Below are 26,608 nucleotides of genomic sequence, written 5' to 3' on the forward strand. Positions count from 1 at the left end.
TAAAAATAAATAAATTTGTTAATAGAAAAATAAAATAAAAAAAGAAAGAATTTTGGATTACATGGAAAATTGATTTCACTTTCTCCATGTGTCACAATAAAGAAGAAAATATCAGAAGCCAAGTCAAATGTAGAAATTAAATCAATAAATACGAACAGTTTGAATTCTAACATTCAATGAATAGTTACAGAATGGCTCAAAAAGTATTTTTAAAAATCATTGTTAATTACACAAAACACATTTAATGCAAACATAAATTTCTGAACAGCTAGTTAGTACAGTGTATAGTACACTGGGGTTAGAATCAGTAAGACCTGAATTCAAATCCTGCCTCACATACTTACTAACTGTGACCTGGGAAAGTCAATTAATCTCTCTTATCCTGTTTTCTTTTCTATAACATGAGGTTGAACAATCATGGCTAAGGTCTCTTTCAGTTCTAGAATCATGTGACCTCAACTTAATTAGACAGGGCTTGGCTTTCTCACATTAATCCTGTGAGGTTAAGATTTGAATTGTCTGAGAAAACTTATTGACATTTTTTTTAATACTTCTATGAATTCTCTGTAACAGGGTTTGGCAAACATTTTCTGTCAAGGACTAGATACTTTGTGAGGCAAAAGGCAAAATCAAGGATATTATGTGTGTATTTATATAACAAGAGAGAAAAAAATTTCCTCAAATTTTTATTGATGAAATTCAAAATGTAACAACAGGTACTTTTTTTTGTAGGCCCACTATTCTTTTTTTTTTTTCAGTATAACATTTTGCTTAATAGGGGTTCAAAGTTAGTATTCCCTATCATCGAAATCAATTTCACATTTTTATCTGTTAATGCTTATCTGTCATGAGATTATGAATTTCACCTTTAAAAATGTTCTTTCACACAGATTTTTACCAAATACTAATATCAATCCACGAGCACATGACTTTAATTGAACATATACATTACTTGGAAGGCCTTTATGGAATTCTATTAGATTCTTCTCTTGATATTTGCCTGTCATCATATCATTTCTTTGCAGATTAATCACTTCTAATTGAAGGGCAGGTAGAAGTTCAATTGTCCGGTTGAATGGATTTTGAAATAAGGATCTTTTTTTTTGCACTTGCTTTAAGATCTGAAAAATACTGCTAGAACTGTAGTTTGAGCTCAAAAAATATATCCACTTCAAATTTGTGTGGGAATAAAGATCTTGCTCCTTATTTTAACTTCTGACAGCATGGAAAGTATAAAAAGCAGCTTGACATCATTTGAGATTCAAACAATGTCATCGAACTGACTTTATCACAGTATGTTTCACATGTAAGCACTGTTTTGTCTTGCAATTTTAGGTTGAAAGCATTATCAAGTCTGATGTAAAAGCTATTTCCCAAAGCCATCCAGCGTTTTATAATAGCAGTTGAGGGAGGTTCTTTTTGTATAGAAAAATTTCAATCTTAGTCCCAAGCTCAAAAAATTATAATAAAACTTTTCTCTTTTCTTCTTCTCTTGTTTTGACATGATGGGTATGCACTGGCAATAAAAAAAAATTTCATAGTATGGTGATATCCATGACACTCAAAATACTGTTGAGTTATAACTGTCACTGAGATTTCTGGGGCACTCAGCAACAGTGGGAAGAAATGGGAGTGCTAGATACAGTTTGTCACAACTACTCAATTCTGCCGTGTTACAGAAAATGCAGCCATGGACAACACATAAATGAATGAATGTGGCTGTTTTCCAATAAAGTTTTATTCTCCAGTGCTTTATAAGTACTAAGTCTTGACCAGATACTTTCCCACATTCATTTTATTTATAAAACATCTCTATATGAATCATTACAGTTATGAGCTGAGACTGAAATCTTTCCCCAATATAGTATATTTATAAAACTCTCTCTTGTGAATCTTTTGCTGTCAAATAAGTCTTATGTTCTGAGTGAATCTTTTTCCAAATTCCTTATCTCCAATAGTATTTCCATGCAGGAATTCCTTCCAGGCATTTCTGAGGAAATTTGTGTATCTTTTTTTTCTGAATCCCATGAAAAATCACTTGAGAAATTGGGGGAAAAGGTATTGTGACTCTCCTTCAAGAATAACATGGAGGTATCTGGTTCTGAGGAACCCAATGACTGAATGTTAATGTAGACATATCTGGAAAGTAGAATAGAAGCACATACACAGGAGAGAAGCTTTCATGATCTAATAACTCAGTCTTGCTTGTAACTCTTGCCATATTAAAATGTGTGTTCATGGCCCTGTCTGATGCTAATAGGGAGTCACTCTTGAATAGAAAAATAAAAATGAGTAACTTTCTATCTATATTATATTTTATCCAAATCTTGTGAGCAGTGTTCCAAGAAATCACTTTTGGAAGTGAAAGTAAGTCCTTAAGGTGGTAATTTTGACATATGACACACATCTGGGTAGATGATCTGAATGCTACATTATCCAAATACTACCCAATAATATTCACTGACATTATCTAGGGTTTTAATATTTGCTACAAGCCACAGATATTTTATAAATATTAAACTTAACATTTCTTATTTATGAAGCAGTTTTAAGATTCATAATGATGAATAAAGAGAATGAAGAATGTTGAATATATTTTAAGAAAGATAAATAAAATCAGTAAACTCATTGCCAGATATTTTAAATCATGGTCCCAATATATTGGTTCATAATAGTAATTACCTATGCAATTTATTATATCAGGTTTTTATAGAAAAAAATCTGAAACTTTTAGTATAACCATATCAAAGAAAAATGATTCACTTTATTACTATGATCACTCATTATTTTAAAACATGAAATGTTATGGAAAATACCAAATAACTTATGATTCCATGAATTCCCCGGTATTCAGATTTCTCATTCTGAAATTCCCAAAATTAATAACTCTTGGGAATTTGGTAACTATATTCTCTAGCATGAATCCTCTGCTATAGAATAAGACTTTACCTCTAAAAGAATGTTTCCCCACATTTATTCCTTTCTGAAGGAATATTATCAAATAACATGTGAAGAGTTATAGAACACTTTGCCACACTGATTGCCTTTCTAAGACTTCTCTCCAGTATGAATCCGCTGGTGCCGAACCAGGGAAGAGTTTATGAAGAAAGGTTTCCCACATTCATTACATTTATAAGGTGTCTCTCCAGTATGAATTCTCTGGTGCTTATCTAGGTTTGAGCTTTGAATGAACGCTTTCCCACATTCATTACATTTATAAGGCTTTTCTCTAATATGTGTCCTCTGATGTAGGATCATGTGAGACTTTCGAATGAAGGCTTTCCCACATTCATTACATTTATAAGGCTTTTCTCCAATATGAATCATCTGATGTCGAATAAGATTTGAACTCTGAATGAAAGTTTTCCCACACTCATCACATTTGTAAGGTTTCTCTCCAGTGTGATTCTTCTGATGTCGAATAAGTCTTGACTTGCGAGTGAAGGCTTTCCCACATTCATTACATTTATAAAGCTTCTCTCCAGTATGAATCATCTGGTGTCGAATAAGATTCGAACTCTGATTGAAGGTTTTCCCACATTCATTACATTTATAAGGCTTCTCTCCAGTATGAATCTTTTGATGTCGATTAAGTCTTGAGATGCAAGTAAATGCTCTCTCACATTCATTACATTTAAAGAGTTTCTCTCCAGTAGGGATCTTCTTATGTTCTGTAAGGTTTGAGCATTGACTGAAGGCTTTCCCAAATTCGTTACATTTATAAGGCGTCTCTGCGATATGAATCATCTGATGCATAACTCGGTTTGAGCTCTGAATGAAGGCTTTCCCACATTTGTTCCACTTATAATGCTTTTCTCGAGCATGAACCATCTTATGCCTAACAAGCTTTGAGCTCTGAATGAAGGCTTTCCCACATTCATTACATGTATAAGGCTTCTCTCCAGTATGAATCACCTGATGTCGAATAAGATTTGAGCTCTGAATGAACGTTTTCCCACATTCATTACATTTGTAAGGTTTCTCCCCAGTATGAATCTTCTGATGTCTAATAAGTCTTGACTTGCGAGTGAATACTTTCCCACATTCATTACATTTATAAGGCTTCTCTCCAGTATGAATCTTTTGATGTCGAGTAAGATTTGAGCTCTGAATGAAAGCTTTTCCACACTCATCACATATGTAAGGCTTCTCTTCCATATGAATCTTCTGATGTCGAATAAGTCTTGAATTGCGGGTGAATGCTTTTCCACATTTATTACATTTAAAAAGCTTCTCTCCAGTATGAACCATCTGGTGTCGAATAAGATTTGAGCTCTGAATGAAAGTTTTACCACATTCATTACATTTATAAGGCTTCTCTCCAGTATGAATCTTCTGATGCCGATTAAGTCTTGAGATGCAAGTGAATGCTCTCTCACATTCCTTACATTTAAAAGGCTTCTCTCCAGTAGGGATCTTCTTATGTTCTGTAAGGTTTGAGTGTTGACTGAAGGCTTTACCACATTCACTATATTTATGACAGTTGTCTCCAGGATGAATCTGTTGAGGTTTAGTCATTTTTCTCACATTACTTCCCAGCTTTACCTGCTGCCTTTTTTTCTGACTCTCACTTTTCCCAATTACCGTAAAAGTAGAATAGCAAAGATCAGCCCATATGAGTTTTTCTATTTTTACCCCATGGGATGATTCTTCTCCTGTAATGTTTTCTTTTGGAGTTGCCTTTGTGGTCTCATTCCTTAACTCCATATCTGGAAAAAAGATTAATATAAAATATGAATGTTCCCATTTCTCTGAGCTTGGAGAAAGGAAACTGGGGGGTGAGTTGATGCATACAGCTGTGGATGTTGCTGACAGAAAGGAAGCATATGATGTGGAGCAATCTCATATCTATCTTGATGTCTGTGGAGAAAATGGTCAGAAACTTGGAGAAGTGGTGAGGAAACAACTGAAGACTTGAGATGGGGATTCCCTATGCATAAACTGAGCATAGAGGGTGAATAAACCACTGAAGAAGACTGGAAGATGAGGTATTCGGAACAGTAGATTAGAATAAGGTAAGTCCCTTGTCTTTGATTCATAAGAGGTAAGAAAATAGTTAAAGCACAAAAGATGAGGAGAAGAGGAAATATCCAAAGAAGAGTAAGGATCAGAAAAATCACCCAGCAACAGCACTCAGTCTTCATCACCTCAAGACTTAGGGCAGCATTGTATAAGAGAAAGTCACTTGGATTTTGAATCAGAAGGTCTGGGTTCAAATCTCAGACCTATTATTTACTACTTTGGGCAAATCACCTTGGGTAAATCACTTTCTCTTTCTTGGCTTAAGTCTTCTCACATGCAAAATCACATTGTTAGGCCAGAATCTCTTAATATACTTCTTTGCAGGTTTGACCTATTGATCCTAATTCATTATAATAAGTATATGGGACAGGTTTATGGGTCTTTAAGGTTTTCCCATTTTTTCCTCGTTATTTGATCATAACAACCCTGTGATGAAGGTACTATAGGCATTTTATATCTATTTTATACATGAGGAACTGAGTGAGATGTGCAGAGTTGTATCTTATGGTAAAAAAAGTAAATAAATACTTATGTGGTACTTTCTATGTACAAAGCAATTCCCCTACACCAATCTTGGGGTAGGTAGGTCTTTATTATCCTCCTCTTCATATATATGTATATACATATAGATGTGTGTGCGTATATGTGTATACACACACACACACACACACACACACACACATATATATCACATCTCCTGATGCCAAGTAAGATTTGAGCTCTAAATGAATATTTTCCCACATTCCTTACATTTATAAGGCTTCTTTCCAATATGAATTTTCTGATGTTGAATAAATGTGTGTATATGTATAAAACAGAGATATCTGCTCTAGCCTATAACTGTTTTCACCCATCAATTTATGGATTTGTGGGAAATAAAAAAAAAGAATATGAAAATACTGCCCCCAAAGATATACGAAACAGAATATTTCCCATGAATCATTCTGTCTCTGTAGGTTCTTATGGCATTCAACCTTCCTGAACAAACATCCCTATGACTCGGGTGAAAAAATAGGGAGAGCCATTCTGGAGCAGCAAGGAATACAGCAATGTTTCTGGTAGTCAGGTTGCCTACTGGAGTTCCAAAGGGGAGAGTATAGGGAGAAAAGAGATGGCCCAGGGTAGAACCCTATGTGATCATGTGGGTTAGTTGTAGTAACATCAATTAAGATTGTAGAAAAGACTGAGAAGAAGTGAAGAGGCAAATAGCAGGACAACTACATTCATTTCTTGGGGCCCAAGGAAATTATGTCTATGAAGAGATTAAAGTCAACCATGGCAAATGCTGCAGAGACATGAGAAAAGAATGAAGACTGAGGAAAGACCACTAGATTTGGCAGTTAAGAGATCATTGGTCAGATGGGAAAGTTACCAACAACTGAAACAAGCTTCACTTGAGCCAGAAGAATAGAAGACAAATTTCAGGGGCTTCAGAAGAGTGAGAGGAAAGGAAGTGGAGGCTCCAAGTACAGAGGCATATTCAAGGGATTTAACTGATAAGGGAAGGAGATATATAAGGTGATAAGCAGTGGGATGGTAGCATCAAGTGAGATGGTTTTTGTTTGTTTAAAGGATGAGGGAAGCATGGGCTTATTTGTAAACATAGTCTTGGAATGAACCAGTAAATAGGGAGAAACTGGAAATTAAGGAGTGGCAATGGTAGCAAGGTCAATCTGCTGGAACCATCAAGAGGGCAAGGGATGAAAGGTACTTGTAAAAGGGCAAGGAGACCCAATTCTTCTGAGACTGGAGGACAAGGAGAGATCCTAGGAGATGAAATCAGGGGAGTGGGAGATGAAGAAAAGATAGGAGAGGGAACTCTTGGCAAAGAGCCTCAATTTGGGGGGTGAAGTATAAGGTGAGGTTCTCTACTGAGGGTGTTGGAAGTGGGGTGCTGTGGAGGAGGGGCAGGGGAGAGAGCAGGTTTGGACCAGTAGCTGAGGTAAGGGGAATAGAAAATAGGCTAGGGAGGATGCTATGGTAGAAATATCTACCAGGGTCCCCTTCTACTCTACTCCCCCTCCCATGTGGACTAGACTAATTCTTTTCCTTTAAAGGTATTAAAACTGTCTTCAGGGCTCACACTGACTCAAGGAAGTAAGGAAGGCATTCCTGGTTGCCTAAGTACAAGAAACCAGAAGAAGCACCAGCTTCTCTCTGAGGTTTGACCGGGGTACCCAGGGGAAGATGCACACAATTAATGCTGTGGTAATGAAGGGTCCTCACTGAATATTCTTGTTGAACATCCTTCCCCAGCTCTCCTTTTGTCTCATTTTGTCAACACTTTGTGATTTCCAGGTTCCTGGGTAAAGGGTGCCATTGAGGCAAGAGCGATTTCCTATGGGAGATGATGACCACTGATAGGCCAGATGGGGAGAGAGCCCTCACGAGCTGGGGACCCTGTAGAAGTCTCAGAGCCTGGGTGCCTCCTGGTTCCTCCAGCTCTCATTAGGAGCGGGTGTTCAGAGCTCCTATTGCCAATTCTTTCAAGTCAATTCCTCACACAAGGATTGAGGATCTACTTTCTGCAGATCTAGGAACAGCAGAGATCCTGCCCTCCAGGAGCTCACACCTCACCACCCTTGGACCCAAAGCAAATTAACTCAAGAACCGAATGTCACTTCTCCCTGAGGACTCACCATCGTGGTCAGGGCTTCTTGGCTTCTCCACTGGAATTCTTGTGCCTCTGACCCTCAGTTCTCTCCTGGGCTGTTGCCTTCTGGGTTTGGGAAGCTAGTCTCCAGGCTCAAGTTGCCTCTAAATTTCCAACCTGGGGGTTCCCAGCCCCAACTCCTCCTCCAGGCACCCAGGTTAAAATTCTCTTCCCCCAAGTCTGGTTCACAGCAGCTAAGAGACCACGGGTGGAGGGTCCATGCTCTCAGAGATCTACACCCTCTGGGTCTAATTAAAGGATCAAGGCGGGGTTAAGAACCTGGCCTAGATATTTTCAAATTGTCTTCTCCACGAGAATGTATTCTCCTTTAGGACTGGGATAGCTCACCAGAGGCAGCTGGTGGCTGTGGATAGAGGGCTAGGTCTGGAGGCAGGAACACCTGAATTCAAATGTGTCCTCAGATACTTACTAGCTATGTGATCCTGGGCAAGTCACTTAACCTCTGTCTGCCTCAGTTTCCTCAACTGTAAAATGGGGGCTAAACAAGATATTTATTAAAAGCACTTAGCACAGTACCTGGCACATAGTAACCTCTATGTTTTTTCCTCCCTCCTTTCTTTTTTCCTCTCTCTGTAATCCCAGCTCTTAGCACAGGGCTCTGCAAGTAAAAAACACATACTTATTTACTGGCTGAGTGACTACCTCATGGAGCCTCACATCCCCAGACTCTTTCTTATCTTGTCTGCAATTAGTCTTAGAAGTAGGGCTTTACCAGAAAGAGGCCCTTTGGAGAAAGAGGTAAGACGCAGATTTCCTCTCTTTGCAAGGAAAACTTCCTCACAATTTGGACCGTGCCAAAGTGCCTGGGGCAGCGCCAGAAGGGAGGGACTCTAACTGGAGGTCTTCATACCAAGGCTGGGTGACAACCACATGGAAACATAGTGGAGGACATTCTGGGGTAAGGATGGTTTGGACTAGATGCCTCTGAGGTCAGGTTCAGCTGGGAGATTCTGGGTCTGTGCCTCTTTCTGCCATGGCCAGGAACTGTAAGCTGTGCTCAAAGGACAGCCTTGCTCCCTCCTGAAAGAGAAAGAAAAGGGGCTGAAGGATGGTTTCTACCCTTTCTCTTTTTTCAGTGCAGCCCTATATCCAGGGGGAGCCTGAGAAGGTTCTGTTATTATAAATTTCTAATTTCTAATGTCATATATGTCTTCTTTGTACATTGTTGCTTGCATATGTGGTCTCCACATTACACTGTGAGCCCCTTGAGAGCAGGGACTGCCTTTCCTTTCCTTCCATCGCCTAATGTTTGACAAAATGCCTAGCTCACAAAAGGTGCTTAATAAATGTTTATTGACTGATTGTTTCACCTCTCAGCTATCTCTTTCAGGAGGAGTGAACTTTCACTGATCAGATTAATTCCTGAGCAAAGTGCAAAGCCCCAGTTCCCCTACTGCTGGGGACTCTTTTCTTTCTTTGATGAAGTTGCCTTCTCTGTGGCTGAGGTCCTCTTTCAGGGCCCTTCTCCTTGTTCCATTGACTCTTATTGATGGTAGATTGTCCAGATTCTCAAGATGGCATTTGCTCCCTCTGGGAATCTGGGTCAAGAGACTCAGAGATCATGGGAGATGATCTCCTTCACTCCCTTCTTCTCCTACCCCTTTCTGCCTGGGTCGAGAGATTCAGGGAGCCTCAGGCTTCACCAGGGCACATGCTAGGGACAAGAACTTTATCCAACTATGGCTCCAGGATGGAGGTGCTGGGGTTCACAGAGAGGAGATCCCTGAATCACTAGCATTGAGGGGTCTCATAAGTGCCCTGCCTAAGAAGGTTAGGATGGGGAGAGAGGGAGAGGGACTTTAATGCACCTAGAACCCAGCAAGGAAACATTGATGATGGGGAATGATTTGACAGAAATGTTTAAGAAGGGAGAGAATGAAGGAGAAGTTGAGGAACAGGAAAGAGCACACAGATGTCAGTAAGGTTCTACTCAACCTCTGTCCACTGGCTCTCTCCCTGCAGACATGCCCTGATCTCTCACATTCTCCAAAACTTGACCCCACCACCTCATTAAGGGTGGCCTCACAATCTTTCATCTCTCCTCCTTTTTCTTGCCAAATTTTTTTGGGGAAAAAACTGTCCACATTCATTGCCTCCAGTTTTTCACCTATCCCTCACTTCTCAGTATCTTGCAATTTGGTTTCATACCCAACACTGAATTGAAACTGCTTTATCTGGATCACCAAAGATCGATTGTTTTTCAAAATCCAAAAGCCTCTTCCCAGGCCTCATTCTGCTGGGACTTTTTTTTTTTTATCTTTGACCAATTCTGATTGCCCTCTTCTGTACTACCCCACTGTTCTTATTCAGTTTTGACAACACTGCCCTCCTCTGCTGTTTCTACTACCTGTGTGTCCATTGCTTCTCAGTAACCTTTTATCCCTAATATCTATGTATCACCTACCAATTATGATTTTCCTTCAAGGAGCTGTCCAAAGTCATCTTCTTTCTTTTTTCTCTTTCTTCTTTCTAATTAGCTGTCATGGCTTCATTTATCGTCTCTAAGAAGATCACTGTATCCAGCCCCAGTCTTTGTCCTGAGGTCCAGTCCCAAATTACCAATTGCCAATTGGATATTTTGAAGTAAATGTCCTCTAGGCATCGAAAACCCAACACATTGAAGACACAGCTCATGATCTAAACCCACATCCTCCTCCTAACTTGAGGGCACCATCATCCCTCTGGTCACACAGGTTTCCTTCCAACCTCAGCATAAGTTTTAGTTCCTTCTCTCCTTCCTTCATTTTATATATAATTGTTGCTCAGTCTTATGTCTTTTACCTCCTCAATACCTCTCCTACCTTTCTCCTTTTCTCCATTCTCATGAAAATCCCCCTCATTCAAACCCTTATCACCTCTTACCTGGACTATTGCAGTAACTTCTCCAATGGCTTTTCCACCATCCAGTCCCTTCCTTCTTCAATTCTTCCTACACCTAGCTGATAAAGTGATGTTTCTAAGACCAATTTATTTCAACTATAACTTAAAAAATAAATTTCAATTCATTTGATCAATTTCATCCCCCTGTTCAAGAAGCTTCATTCCCTTTAGGATGAAATGGTATCTCATCTATTTGTCATCTAAAGCCCCCCACATGGAGCCAGGCTGTGCTGGTAAGCTTTGAACAACTGGTACTTCCAAAAATAAAGTGTGGCAATGAACACTTCAGTTTTATCAGCATCATTAATACTTTCTTAAACCTAGACAATCAATGAAACAATACCCCGAGCCCCAGTTTGTACCATTTGTCAGTTTCTGGGGTGTACAAGTGAACACACTGAAAATTAACCACTGTTCATCATCTACTTCTGTCTGACTGTTCCAGGCTGAACACTGCTGAGATGATCATTCCTCAGGGACGCTATCAGACAGCCAGAGTAGCCTTCTTCCCCAGCCATTCCATCTCCCACCCTCCTCCTTGCAGTGCAAGCAGACAAAGCCCCTGCTCTCCCTTCTAGAAATACAGTGTTCCAAAACTCTTTTGGGACACCTAGTATTGAGAAGGTATTTTAAAACTCCCCTGGTCTAAAGCCTTTGGAATGATCTGAAGCAGAATGTATTTCATTATCCGTTGTGAAACAACGTGTTTTTCTCCTCTCTCCAGGCCAGATGTAAGTTCTCTCTCCTTGAAATAATTGAGGCGATAAGCAACAAGGTAAAGGGTGAGGGTCCCTTGATTGATCCTGGAAGGATTAGAGCTACAATATAATATAAAATAGTATAAGAGTAGAAAGCATTGCTAGATCAAATGAGATATTTGTAAAGCATTTAGCATGGTGCTTGGCACATAGTAAGCATTCATTAAAGGCTCATTCCCTTCCCTTCCCGTTCCCTATTCTTTCTCCTCATTTGCTGAAGGGATGTGAGGGAGAAGGTCCCTTTAAGATCATCTGTGACCAGCTGTACAGGACCCCTAAAAAGAAAGCGCAAAAAGAGGAACTGAGTGGATCTAGAAAATAAATGAAAATTCTTCTGTTAGGTGCAGTAGAATGTTAACCTGAATTGGTGGGGGTTTTTTTCATATTATGAGATTTGGCTTGTTCAAGATTCCTATAAATCTTACTTTGTAATGTCTTATGTTAGAGGGATGCCCAAGGGGATGTGGGGATTATGTGGATTTGGACATTTCTCTGTAAGTCAGAAATGCCTGTAACAGAAAATGATGTTAACAAAAATCAACTGTGAATAAAACAAAGAGTGCAATGTGAATGTTTTGATTTCAACAACACCTTTGCACAATTTGCCCCGCTGCCTGGAATGATCTCTCTTCATCTGATCTTCTAGGAACCTGTAACTCCTTTCAGATATCAGCTCAAATGCCATCTCTTTCAAGAGATTGTTCCTGATTGCTTACCTTGTGAATGTCCACCCCAAAAACATGTTTTCACTTTGTATAGATCCTGTACTTACAGGACTTTTCCCAAAAGGAGAGTAATGGGGAACCAGCCAATGAGTTCAACTGTTGCTGGTAGGTGTGGTTTGCTTGGCTGATACAATACTCCACCTGGAAGAGGCTGGGGAGTCTGCTACTAGCCTGTCAGGTTGAAGGGTAATGAAAAAGCTTTTCACTCTGTGCCCTCCTGTGCCAGGCATGCCCTTGCCCCATTCATTCCCACCCAGATGGGGGCACTAGCCTGCTGGCTGCACTCCCTCCCCGACTCAGTCCTCTCCCACTCTGGTCCATTCTCCACTCAGCTGTCAAAGTGATCTCCCTAAAGCATCACTCCAACCATGTCACCCTCACTAGTGAACAGTCTCACTAGTGAACTACTCCCTATGACTTTAATATGTGGGCTAATATTCTGTAACTGGTTCAGGTCTGCTAAGCATGTTATGAAGAGGGGCCATTCTGGATCCTATATAGCTCAAACTGGAAATGAACAAAAAGGCACCAATCCAACCAAACTGGTCCCTTCTCTTCCCCGACTTCTTCCTGCTTGTCGTCATTCTGCTGAGAGAAGAACATGGGCTCACCCTATATGAGACCAATGTGTGGCCCATGACTGTGAGGTTCGGTTCTTGGTCTGGGTATTTGTTCCTTCATTTTATATGAATCTTGTAGATTTTGAAAAGTCAGGAAAGTGAAGTCAAGGAGTGGAGGCTATGCTGATGTTTGCAGCCAGCTGGTTCTGATTTGGGACTGTGAGGAGTGAGAAGCAACCTTCAGGACTTGGTCCCAGCAGTAGCAGAGATAAGGGCTCACCCACTAGGGATGCCTGAATTTGGATCAGAGCTTGGTGGGACCAGTGCTATGTAGAAACTGTGTTGACTCTAAGCCTGTGTGTATATACGCACACACATATACATGTACAAATACATTATATATACATATATATGGGAAGAATTTTTGTATTTCTATTCTTGCTATATCTCCAATATAAATATTCCTTTGTAAAAGCTAACTAATAGTAAGGTGTTAAAGGGAACTGGTGTGCTAAGCACTGGCGGCTGATCATGGGGGGACTACTGAACCCCTTGGGGTTGATGTAGCAGTTCTTGCTCCAGGACAGTGAGGCTGAGAGCCTCCTCTGGGATAAAACTAGTCCCCTCATATCTGTAGAGACTCCTGGAGAGGATAAAGAGGTGGGAAATCTCAGTGTCTGGCAATCTCAGAAAGACAGGGCAGGCTCTGTGTGTGGAAAAGGGAAAGGAGGGAGTACTGTTTTGTTTGTTAGTTTGTTGAAGTTGGGAATGGAGAGAGAAACGTCTTAGAATCAGAGAACTTCTGTTAGTCACTTCCACTTAGATGAGAGGGTATGAAGTCTGTCTGTCATTCATTCCTCTTCCACCAAACCTCCCTGGACTCCCTACAGCATACAGGACCCTTCCTCACTCCATTCCTTAGAGTTCCTCGGTCCTTCCCATATCTCTACATTGAGATTTGATTTCTGAGAATCTGAGATCTTTGGCTTCTTCCTCTGTGACCTTAGCTGAATCCTTTTCCTCCCTGGCCCTCTGGCTCCCCTCCATTCAAATGAGAGGATTGGACTAGATCTCTAGTTTTCCCTTTGGCATGAAGACCTATGATTCCTACAGTGTCTCTTCCCCCATTCTCTCAACTCTTCTCCTTTCTCTCACCTTCTCATCTTTCAAGGACTACCTTCAAGAAGCCTTCCTTCTGGGGCAGCTAGGTGGTGCAGTGGATAGAACACTGGCCCTGAAGTCAGGAGGACCTGAGTTCAAATCCGGCCTCAGACCAAACACTTGACACATACTAGCTGTGTGACCTTGGGCAAGGCACTTAACCCCGATTGCCTCACTAAAAAACAAAAAACAAAAAAATAACCTTCCTTCATCACCCTCCACCTATACTCTGAGTCCCAGAAGTGCAAAAAATAAAAAACTGGGAGAGTTGGGAACTTGGACACCAAAAGACCTACAGCCACACAGCTTCTGCCCGAAGGTGTCCTTCCAATAAGGAGGAACATAGGACTTCCAGAAGTGGCATGCTCTGCTTTTTTGTCAGATTCCTTCTTAGCAAGCTTTCCCAGACTTCAAGCCTCAGTTGATCTCTAAAGTTCTTTCACCCATCATTCCTAGTTATGCTGACTGGGGAAAAACAGACCAAGTCTAATCTCTCTTCCATGGGCCTTCAAATATGTGTACACAGCTGTGATGCTTTCCCACCTCTCCCCCAGACTTCTTTTCTCCATCTAAACATTCTAAATTCCTCCAACTAAATCATCATGTGTCTGGGCCTCCAGACCACTCAGGTGCTGTATTCTGGACTCTATTTAGCTTGTAAATGTCCTTCCTGAACCACGGCACCCTGACCTGAACACAATACTCCAGATAAGGTCTGACCAGGGCAAAGAAGGGAAGGGAATAAGCATTTAGTAAATGCCTACTACATGCCAGGCACTGTGCTAAGCTCTTTGCAAATATGATCTCATTTGATTCAGGGAGATTATAATCTCTTTATTCTTGAGTTATGAGTCTCCAAATGAACTAAGAGACCCAAAAGAACCCAGGAAGGCCAATACTGTTACCCACCTGTCAAAGAGTCCAATTATAAGAGACTTTACATGCCAAAACAAAGGCATTTTTATATCTTGTCTCATAAACAAGTAGGAGTCAATGAAACTTCACGAGCAACAGTTATAGGAATTGACCAGTACTTGAGGAAAATCACTCAGGTAGCTGGGTGGACCATGAATTAGAGTGGGCAGGTGGTCAATCAAGAGGCATTAGTGAAGCTTTTCACTCTGTGCCCTCCTGTGCCAGGCATGCCCTTGCCCCATTCATTCCCACCCAGATGGGGGCACTAGCCTGCTGGCTGCACTCCCTCCCCGACTCAGTCCTCTCCCACTCTGGTCCATTCTCCACTCAGCTGTCAAAGTGATCTCCCTAAAGCACCACTCCAACCATGTCACCCTCACTAGTGAACAGTCTCACTAGTGAACTACTCCCTATGACCTCCAGGATCAAGTGTAAATTCTGTTCGACCTTTAAAGTCCTTCAGAGCCCAGCTCTTTCCTATCTTCCCAGACTTCTTATACCTTGCTTTCAGAAATCTAAGGATCCTTACTGTTCTTTGTATAAGACCGGCTGTCCTCAATGCCCAGAATTGGAATGTGCTTCCTGCTGTCTTTGCTGCCTGATTTCCCAGGCTTCCCAGGGTCTAAGATCAGATCCTGCCTTCTGCAAAAAGTCTTTCTGGATCCCCATTAATATTAGTGCCTTTCCTGAGATTATCTCCATTTTCTCCTGAGATTACCCAATTTATCCAAGGCAACTAGGCCTGGAGTCTGGAAGACTTCAGTTCAAATCCAATCTCAGACAATTACTAACTGTGCGATTCTGAGCAAAGCGCTTAACCTCTGCTCGTCTCGGTTTCCTCAACTGTAAAATGGAAAGAGTGACAGCACCTACCTCCCAGGGTTATTACAAGGATAAAATGAGATGACATTGTAAAAAACACTTGGCACAGTGCCCAGCACATAGTAGGCCCTATATAAGTGCTTGTTCTTTCCCCTTGCTTTTCCCTTACCCTGTAGATATCTTATTTGTACATAGTTGTTGGCATGTTATCGCCCCCATTAGACTGAACACTCCATGGGGGTAGGGACTGTTTTGGCCTTTCTTTATATTCCTAGCACAGTGCCTGGCACATAGTAGGCATAAGTGCCTACTATTATTAAGACAACGCTTTTGATTGGATTAAACTCTCAAAGAGCTTACATTCTAATGAGAGAGACAACATAGAAATTTTCAGGCGTGCCCAACTCTTCATGACCTCTTCTGGGGTTTTCTTGGCAAAGATACTGGAGTGGTTTGTCATTTCCTTCTCCAGTTCCTTTTAGAAATGAGGAAACTGAGGCAAAAAAGGTGAAGTGACTTGCTCAGGGTCACACAGTCAATAAGTATCTGAGGCCAGATTTGAACTCAGGAAGATGGGTCTTCCTGATTCCAAACTCAGCACTCTATCAACTGTGCCACCTGGATGCCCTCAATATGACATATTTTATATATATATAAACATATATATTTAAGATATATACAGAATAGCTAGAAGGTGGTCTCAGAGGAAAGGCCCTAACCACCTATGGGAGTATATACCAGAAAGAGCTCTTACAGAAGGTGGGAGGAGCTGAGTCCTGAAGGCAGCCAGGGAAACTAAGAGGAAAAGGTGAGCAGACAGGGTAACTGAAGCACAAAAGCAATCTGGAGATGTGAGTGAAACTGCCTCCTAAGGGGCATGGAGGGATATGTAGAAGCACATTTAAAACTTCATTTACAATAAAACTGAAACTATTAAGAAATATTTTTCTCTAAAGCCCTTTCTAAAGTCCTTGGAAAAGCCCCCTGGACAAGCTGGGTCAGGACAAAAGGAGGTGGGGAAGACCTTTCATGGTGGGAATGAATCAAAGGTGATAACCAAATTTAAGTCTTTTACTGTTCACATCATTGTTGCCCTGGTGAAGCCAGAGACCCGTCATTCTCCACTAAGAACAGATTAAGAACTAAGGAAAGGAAAAATCTCCCTTTGTTAATTTTGGGGAGGAAGGAGTGTCCAGGCAACTTTATTAATTAACTATTCTTTGATATTAACCTAGATGGCATTTTAAGATATCTTTTTCCTGTTCAAGATTTCTACAAATGTTACCTGAAACTTTGAGACTGAGAATCGTGTCCGATGCCTGTCTGATAATCTCTTTCTCCAAGCCACAAATGGCTTGGATATAGATTCATGATAAATAAAGGAATAGGAGAATGAACATTTATTAAGTCCCTACTATGTGCCAGGCACTGTATGAAGTGCTTTTTACAAATATCTCATTTGATCCTCACAACAACCCTGCAAATACTATTATTATCCCCACTTTACACTTGAGAAAACTATAGAATTTAAGTGACTGGACCAGGGTCACACAATGGTAAGTGTCTGAGGTTGGATTTGAACTCAGATCTTCCTGATTTCAGGTCCAGTGCTCTATCCATTGTGCCACCAAGTTAGTTTCTGAACCTAAAATAGAGTACAATGCCAATGTTAATATTTTTTTCTTCAATAGAAAGAGGCATAAGAAGAATGAAAAAGTAGGAAGGGGCATGCTTACAAAGGGTGCTAAGTGACAAGGAGATGACTTTCTATTTGACCCCGGAGACAAAAAGGAGCCATTAGAATTTGCCCCAGTGGGGGTGGGGGTTGGGAGTTGGGCGGTGACAAAATCTGTGATTTCAGAAGATCAATTTGACAGCTAAATGGAGGATGGACTGGAGTGGGGGGAGACTGAGTCAGGAAGACCAAGTAGAAGCAGACCAGGTTTGAGGTCATGGAGAGCAGTACAGGGTTGGGCTTTAGGAGAGGGATTTATGAAGGCAAACATAACAAGATTTGGGGACATTGGAAAAATAAGGTTGAGAGTAAGGAGTCCAAAATAAGACCAAGGTAAGAAAATGGGTTGTCTGGGAGAATGGCAGTGCCCTGGATATTAATAAGAAAGTTGGGAAGAGAAGCGAGTTTGGTGGGGGCAGGCGCTAAGTTCCATTTTGTACATATTAAGTTTGAGATGCTTATACAGCACCCACTAGAAACATCCAGTAGGCAGCTGGTGATGTGCGTTTGAAGGTCAGGAAAGGAGACTGGATATATAAATCTGGGAATCCTCTACATCGAGATGATAAATGAACGCACCGGAGCTGATGAAATCACCAATTGAAATAGAATAGACTGAACATGCCCAGGACAGAGCTTTGGGCAATATTCACAGTGAATGGGCAATGCTTCAATGAACACCAAACTAAAGAGCCTGAGAAGGAGTGGTCAGACAAACAGCAGGAGAACCAGGAGAGAAGGGTGCCCAGGGACACACAAATGGTGATCAAGAGTGCCAAATGTTACAGAGACTCAGTATGAAGAGAAGCAAGATGAGGCCATTCCATTTGACCATTAAAAGAAGTTCGGAGAGAGAAGCTGAGTGCCAGGATTAGAAGCCCAATTTGCAGAAGTTTCTGATGAGGAAGAGAGGAGAAGGGGAGACATCAAATATAGAGGGACAATTGGAGGAGTTTAACTGAGATGGGGAGGAGATGTATCACATGAGGGTGAGGGGCAGAAAGACAAAATGAGAGCTTTTAAAGATAAAAGACCTGAGCTTGTCGATAAACATCAAGGAAGGGGCCAATAGATAGAGAAAGAGTGAAGATCACCGAGAGAATAAAAATAATGAGGGTGGTATGATGAGACAGTCAGGAAGGAAAGTGATCAAGGATGCTGCCTATGTCAGGGTTGGTCCTGCACAGGGAAAAGGTGACTTCTCCTTTAGAGACCAGGGTGAAGGGGATGATATCAGGAGGGTATGAGATTATAAGGGGAGAAACTCTTGGGAAATGACCTCAGTTTTTTCAGTGAAGTATTGGGTGAGATCCTCAACTGAGAGAGTAAGATATAAGGTCACATGGGGGGTTGGGGAGAGAAGAGATTTTGGTACAGATAAACAAAGCTGGGGCAAAATTACAAAACTGTGCTGACATACAAATTTATGTAACACCCTCAACTGTGCCCTCACTGTGGTCAGGAGATGCTTTTACATTCTCTAATTCTACCTTCTCTAACTGACTCATTTCAGGGCCTGGAGTCAGGAAGACCTGAGTTCAAATAGGGTGTCCCTGGGCAAGTCACTTAACCCTGTTTGTCTCAGTTTCCTTATCTGTTAAGTGAGTTGGAGAAGGAAATGGCAAACCACTCCAGTATCTTCACCAAGCAAACCCCAAATGGGGTTACAAAGGGTCAGACGTGATTGGAACGACTGAACAACAACAAAAATTAACTCATTACCCCATTCCCCACACAACTGCTCTTCCAAATATTTTCATCCCTCCTCAACCTCCCATGGCTCTCCCTCCCACCACCCTCTTAGCTGAGAATCTTGCCACATATTTGAAATAAATGGAGGCCATCTGCTGAGATCTCCCTTTTCCCCCTTCTCATCTCATCTCATCTCATCACCTAGATGCCTTCTGCGGCTATCTCCTCCTTCACCCCATTCCCACATGAACAGATAGTCCTTCTTACTAAGGCTAACCCCTCTACGTGCACAAATGATCCCATTCCAGCCTATCCTCTCCAGCAGATCTCCTCCATTATCATCCCCATTCTCACTAATCTTCAATCTCCTTCTGTCCATTGGTTGCTTCCCTACTGCCCACAAATGTGCCCATGTCTCCTCCAACCCCCCAAAACTTCCACTTGATCCATTCATCCCCTCTAGCCATCATCCCATATCTTTTCTCCTTTTGGGGACTGAACTCCTTGAGAAGGCCGTCTACAATCTTTAAGTCCACTTCCTCTCCCCTCACTTTCTTTTTTAACTCTACAGACTTGCTTCTGTCCTCATCATTCAACCAAAACTGCTCTCTCCAAAATGACCAATGATCTCTTAGTTGCGGAATCTAACGGCTCTTCTTCAGTCCTCATCCTTCTTGACCTCTCTGTCACTGTTAATTGGCCTTCTCTCTCAATCGTCAGGATACCACTTCCTGCTGGATCTCTTCCTACCTATCTGAACACTGTTTCTCAGTGTCTTTGCTGGATCCTCCTACAAATCACACCCTCTAACTGTAGGTGTCCCCTCAGGGTTTTGTCCTGGGTGCTCATCTCTTCCTCCTCTATATTACTTCACTTGGTGATCTCACCAGTTCCCATGGATTCATTTATCTTCTCTATGCTAATGATTCTCAGATCTACTTATAGAGCCCTACCCTCTCTCCTGACCATCAGTCTTACATCTCTATCTGCCTATTAGCGTCTCAAACTATATATCCCTTGGACATCTTGAACTTCACATGTCCACAGCTGAACTCCTCTCTTCTCCCACTCCCACGCCCCAAACTCTCTCTCTTCCTCATTCTCCTGTTACTGTTGGGGATACCACCATCCTAGACTCTGATTCCTCACTCTTTCTTATTCCCCACCCAATATGCCTCTCAGTTCTACCTTCATAACAACTCTGGCACAAGCTTCTTTATCTCTTCTAACACTGCCAGGACCCTGCTGGAGGATAGAGGTTGGTAATTCAATATATCTAAAACAGAACTCATTATCTTTTCCCCTAAATCCCCTCCCCTTCCCTATTACCATAGATGCCAATGCCTCAGGCTTACGACACAGGAGTCATCCTGGACTCTTCACTCTTTCTCACCCCTCATATCTAATATGGTGCAAAGGCAAAAATCTCTCATATGCCCCCTTCTCTCCTCTGACACTGCTACTCCCCTGGAGCAGTCCCCCATTACCTCACAGCTGGACTACTGCAGTAGCTGCTGGGGGGGTCTGCCTGCCTCAAGTCTCTCCCTACTCCACTCAGCTGTCCAAGTAATCTTCCTTAAGTGCAGATCTGACCATGTCAGCTCCCTATTCAATAAACTCCAGTGGCACCTTATCACTTCTAAGAAAAAATATAAAATCATCTGTGTGGCATTCAAAGACCTTCATAACCTGGCCATCTCCTACTCCTTATACCTTATTCCCTTCCATATACTCTGCTATCCAAAGACACCAGCCTCCTTTTTTCCAACAAGATATTCCATCTCTGCATTCTGGACATTTCTCTGACTGTTCCTCATGTCCAGAATGCCCTCTCTCCTCATCTCCAACTCCTGGCTTCCCAGGCTTCCTTCAAGTCCCAGCTAAAATCCCTCCTACAAGAAGATGTTCCCCTTTAATTCTAGTACAGTGTTCAGTTATTTTTCAGTTATGTCTGACTTCATGACCCCATTTGGGATTTTCTTGCCAAAGGTATGGGAGTAGTTTACCATTTCCTTCCCCAGCTCATTTTACAGATGACAAAACTGAGGTAAAGGGTTAAATGACTTGCCTAGGGTCACACACCTACTAAATGTCTTGGGCCAGATTTGAACTCAAAAAGTTGAGTCTTCCTGATTCCAAGCCCAGCATTCTTTCTACTATAATACCTAGCTACTTTTTAACGCTAGTGCCTTCCCTCTCTTGATTATCTCCAATTTATCCTGCCTATATGTTGTTCATACAGAGTTATTTTCTTGGGGCAGCTAGGTGGCACAGTGGATAGAGCACTGGCCCTAAAGTCAGGAGGACCTGAGGTCAAATCTGGTTTCAGACCAAACACTTAACACTTACTAGCTGTGTGACCCTGGGCAAGTCACTTAACCCCAATTGCCTAAAAAACAAAAAAAAAAAACCCCCAAAAGAGTTGTTTTCTGTTGTCTCCCTGATTAGACTAAAAGCTCCCTGAGGGCAGGGATTGTCTTTTGCCTTTCTTCACATCCCCAGCACTTAGTAAAGGGCTTGGAATATATAGTAAGTGCTTAATTAATGCTAACTGAGTGAGGCAGGATGTAATAATAGAAATATATTTTAATATCCCCAGACACATGGACTTGAAACTTATTGAAGCTATCCCAGTGACCTGATTGGTTCAGGAGGCTCAGGATCGAACTACTATTACCGGTTTACAATGGAGCTCATTTCTCCCCAAGGCCAGAACAGGGGAGCACTTCAGATAACATGAGCAGGGAAGCTGCCCTCAACAGAATGAGTGAAGAGTCCACCCCGACTATCCTCACGGAACACCCTTTCCCTGCCATAGCGAAGCAGCATTCCTTTTGTGAACACCCCATCCTATCTGACAAGTGTTTGATCCTACCTAGGGGTGGAGAGCATTCCTTTCTGAAAACAAGGACAGAGAAACATGTACCTCAGTTACAGCAGGTGTTCCATCAGTTTGGAACACTTAAAAATGGAGAAAACTTCCACTTGACCACAACGGTCCTTCTCAGACTTCCAGTGGTTGGAGAGAGAGGGACTGTGTGGAGCCTGGGCCCCACCCTGGAAGAAATGGCTGCTTGCAGATTGAAGATAAAACACAATGATAGCCTTGGAGTCTTTCAGACACCTCCTTTGCTGGGTGTCTCTTTCTCCAGTAATTCCAAACTGGACAGTCCTAGCCCTGGAAGGCATCTAATGAGTCCCACTTCCCTCAACCAACCTTTCTAGGAGAAAGATTCTAACAGGAACCTAAGGGAGGAACTCAAGCTCTGGCTATCCCCTGAAGTGGTTCTTGACTTCATCAATGTGGTAGACCAGCCTTGGAAAATGAGTGCCTTTGACCTCTGTCTCTGCTCCCTTGTAAAGTACTAGTACCTTCCTGGGGCAGACTCTAGGATATGTGGCAGGGGGAAGGGAGTGAGAATAATGTCTGGGTTGTAGGCAGCACGGTGAAGAGATGGACGGGAAAGGGGAATGCTGGATGAGCAATGAACCTAATTAAGTGATTTACTCAGAATCTCAAGAATACTATTTGTGAAGGGTGGGGCTCAGCTCCCAGGCCAGCTCTCTAACTATTCCACTATGTGGCCATACCAATAAATAAATGAATGAAAAAGCATCTATTAAGTGTTGGTTGTTGTTATTTAGTCATTTCAGTCTTGTCCAACTCTTGGTGACCCCATTTGGGGTTTTCTTGGCAAAAATACTGGAGTGGTTGCCATTTCCTTCTCCATTAAGCATTTACTATGTGCCAAGGACTCTGCTAAGAGCTAGGGATTCGAATATAAAAGCAAAGATGGTCCTGGCCCTCAGGAAGTTTCTTTTTTTTTTTTCCTTTTTGTGAGGCAATTAGGGTTAAGTGACTTGCCCAGGGTCACACAGCTAGTAAGTGTCATGTGTCTGAGGCTGGATTTGAACTCACATCCTCCTGACTACAAGGCTGGAGCTCTATCCACTTTGCCACCTAGCTGCTCCAGGAAGCTTACATTCTAATGGGGGAGCCAACACACAAGAAGGAGCGATGACCAGGGAGGAGCATTTTGGTCCAGACATTTAGAGGGATGGGGGGTGGATAGTAGAATTGATTTGATCCTTGTTCCAGAATTGGGGTAGAGAAGATCATAAGAGGGGGATGGGGAGGCTATGGAGGAGATGGCTAGGAAGTTAAGAGTGAAGTAGAACATGGTTTTCTTCCTAAAAGCATCCCCTCCGAATACCCAAGGCTACCCCATGTGCCATGTTTCTACCCTGCTGCTTTTGAATAAGGCAGACCCAGACCCACAGCAAGTAGGGATTCAGTCCTAGAATTCATCCCATTGGACAAAATTATGCCCCTCTCCATGAACCCCCAAAACTGACTTCACCAAGTTTTTCAAAGTTGGCACTTCCAGTGAACCCCCTCAAAACCTTGCCTTAACATCGTTTACCAGATCCCCCTGTTTTCGCACCATGAATTTTCCTGACATGTCTGTGTAACACATAGACTATCCAGCCCCTCCCGTCCTTAGCAATAGCCCTATTTCAAGGCACACCGACTCCAACCATTTTATTTTAAGAGACCTGAACGATTCAGCTGCAGCAGTTAGCATCCTTCAGCGTCTCATTCTCATATCTCATCGGTACCAAAAGACTTAGCTGCTCAAGGTGGAGGATTCCAGAGTCTTAGGAAAGTTCTCCTCCCTGTCTGGCTCAGTGGGGAGATTTCTTTGACTTAGGGAGACCAACAATATTCAGACAATAAGTCCCTCATCTATCTCTCATCGAGAAGAAGAAACATTTTTCTCCAACACACACACTATTCTTTTAGTATAACCCACTCACATTTTATGACAAACCAACTTTCTATTCTTTGTTTCACATGATATTATTATGAATAATATTTACCTTATGAATGCTATCCTAAAAATTATATATAAGCAGATAAATATGGACATATATATGGATATGTAAAAATTTGCATACAAGGTAGGGCTCAGTGTGACTTGTCCTCTATCTTGCGATCTGCCTCAGGTGGCCAGAATGAACAGCTACTTTCTTTACTCTTAATTTCCTACTAACTTCTATTATCTGACCCCAACTTCAAAAACACAGATTGGTAAGTAACAACTCTATTAGGTTCCCTTCACAAAAAAGAAAAATTCCACTATGCCATCAAGTTTCTGCAGTAACTATGCTGTCAAATTTACCTCATTGCCTTAGAACTCTGGTTATTCCTGTGTGTTGTCTAAGCTTTGGACACTTGTAGATACATTTGAGGCAATAGGTTTGATTTTTGCAGCTAAGTGGCGCAGTGGATAAAATGCTTGGCCTGGAATCAAGAAAACCTGAGTTCACATCCAGCCTCAGATACTTACTGTCTTAAGCAAGTCACTTAACCTCAGTTTCCTCATCTGTAAAATGGAGATAATGACAGCACCTACCTCATAGGGCTGTTGTGAGAATCAAGTGAGATAATATTTGTAAAACACAGTGCCTGGCCCATAGTAGGCACTTAATAAATGCTTGTTCCCTTCCTCTTTTAACCTTGGATTTTGTCACCTGTGAATGTTGGGGTTTCAACACTATTCTTCACCCACTTGCTTTGTGACTACTCTGCGTAGTAATTATCTTTCAAGATATACAGCAGTGAGAAGAAAAGAAGTAATGGTATAGGGTATAAATGGCTTTTTGCAAGGAGTTTAGCTGAGAAGAGAAAGAGGAATTCAGGAGGAGTCAGTGGAGATAAAAGGGGATGAGGAGACCTTGGGAGAGTTTAGAATAGGGAAAAGAAGGAAGATGGGGAAGTAGGGAGGGAGGATGATAGAGAGGGCAGTCAGTAAGATAGTGGATGGGAGGAGGGGAAGCTGTATCATTGCTTTTTTAAAAAAAGGAAGAGAAAGAAAAGTGGGTCATTGGAGCATTTTTTAGAGCACAGAAGGGAACAGAAGGGAGTCTAGACAAGGAAGACAATTCTGAAAGTTACCTGTTGAATTTTTTTATGCACTTAAAGGGAACAAGTTGGTTAAATTGCCAAATCCCATTTGGGAATTGAAGGCTCTAAAGGAAAGGACCTTCCCTCTGAAAGTAGCGTTGGCCTCAACACCAGAGTCCAGGGAGCTTTCTCTGGAGGCGGACTTTGGTCATAAGATAAGGACCTAGTAATACAATCCAGGGAAGAGCTATGGCTCCTGAGGGAGGGAAATGTGGGATGAAGAAAGGCCAGTAGGAGAGACAGCTTTCAGAAGGTAAAGACCCAGGAGAAGTTTCAAGGGCCAGTCACCAGAGCATACAGGCAGAAGGGTATCCCTGTTAGGTATGCCACTGGGCTCAAAGGGATAGGAATCAGTGCCCAAAAAGGCTTCATTCCTAAGCCTTCAAGTTAATTCCACAAACAAGGATTAAATACCTGCAGTATACAGAGCCTGAGCTTCATGCCTGGGCTATTGCAAGAGTCACAAATCTCTGCCCACTCCCATCCATCCTCCACCCAGCTGTCAAAAGGATCTCCCTAAAGCCCAGGTCCAATCATGTCATTGCCCCATCCCTCCATTTCAGTAAATTCCAATGGCTCCCTCCCGGGAAGGATCACCTCCAGGGTCAAATAGAATATCCTCAGTTTGGCATTCAGAGCCCGTCATAACCTTTCCCATCCCACCCCCTTCCTTTTCAGTCTTCTATCTCCCAACACTCCCCCTGCTCCCACGTACTCCTCAGTCCTGTGACGTTGGCTCCCTTGCTGTTCCTCAGATAACACACCCCATTTCCACCTCCCTGTATTTTCACTGACCATTGCCCTCATCTCCATCTCCTGGCTTCCCTGGCATCATACAAATCCCAGATAAAATCCCACCTTCTACAGGAAGCCTTTCCCAACCCCTCTTTTCTAGTGCCTTCTCTCTGTTAATTTTTCCTGTTTATCCTGTATATAGCTTGATTGTACATGGTTATTGCATGTTGTCGTTTCCCCCCCCCCCCCCCCCCCCGACCCTGCCATGGCAGGGTGTGTTTTTTAACTTTCTTTGTACCTCCAGAGGTTAGCACGGTGCCTGGCATGTAGTAAGCCCTTTAAAAAATGTTTAGTGTCTGGTTGTCTGAGCCCTGGATCACCTCACCCTGTCCTGAGAAAGCCCCCAACCTAGCCACCTGTTAGAATCAATACAGATAAGTTAAATTAAAAAAAAAAACCTTCCAAAGACAGAGAGCAAAGGGAAGGAAACAAGCATTCATAAAGGTTCTACTATGTGTCACTCACTGTGCTAAATGATATATATATACACACATTTTATTTCTATATACATATGTGTGTATATCACACACACACACACACACACACACACACACACAATCTCATTTGATCCTCACAGAAATCCTGACAGGTAGGTGATCTTACACATATATATATACATACATACATACATACATAATATATGTGTATATATGGTTGCTCTATGTGTTTGTGTATATTTATGTATATATGTATATGTGTGTATATAATAAATATTATACATATTATACATTATACACACACACACACACACACACACACACATATATGTGCTCTTTTTACAGTTGAGGAAACTGAGGCCAACCCAGGACAGGGGATAATAAAAAGGGGACTCACCATCACTGTTGAGGCTCCTGGGATTCTCCATCAGGCCTCTCGGGCTGCAGAACCCCGCGTTCTCTCC

General features: G+C 42.0%; 1 protein-coding gene across 1 annotated transcript; it reads right to left on the minus strand.

Moving 5' to 3' along the window:
- Nucleotides 1-2,973: 2,973 nt before the first annotated feature.
- Nucleotides 2,974-26,608, minus strand: LOC114031024 (zinc finger protein 420-like). The gene is made up of 2 exons (XM_027846024.1): nucleotides 26,542-26,608; nucleotides 2,974-4,709 (listed from the first exon to the last, which is right to left on the minus strand). The coding sequence occupies exons 1-2, from the start codon at nucleotides 26,570-26,572 to the stop codon at nucleotides 3,049-3,051; spliced, it is 1,692 nt and encodes a 563-aa protein (XP_027701825.1). The 5' UTR covers nucleotides 26,573-26,608; the 3' UTR covers nucleotides 2,974-3,048.

Source organism: Vombatus ursinus, unplaced genomic scaffold (assembly GCF_900497805.2).
Source record: "Vombatus ursinus unplaced genomic scaffold, bare-nosed wombat genome assembly UNPS02015030.1, whole genome shotgun sequence".
Classification (NCBI taxonomy): Eukaryota; Metazoa; Chordata; class Mammalia; order Diprotodontia; family Vombatidae; genus Vombatus; species Vombatus ursinus.

Bases quoted from the DNA above. Each gene is read 5' to 3' on its own strand.
- LOC114031024 (XM_027846024.1), bottom strand. From the start codon at position 26,572: ATGGAGAATCCCAGGAGCCTCAACAGTGATG. The intron at 4,710-26,541 runs GTGAGTCCCCTT...TCTTTTTTCCAG, and splicing joins CAGGAGCCTCAACAGTGATG to ATATGGAGTTAAGGAATGAG.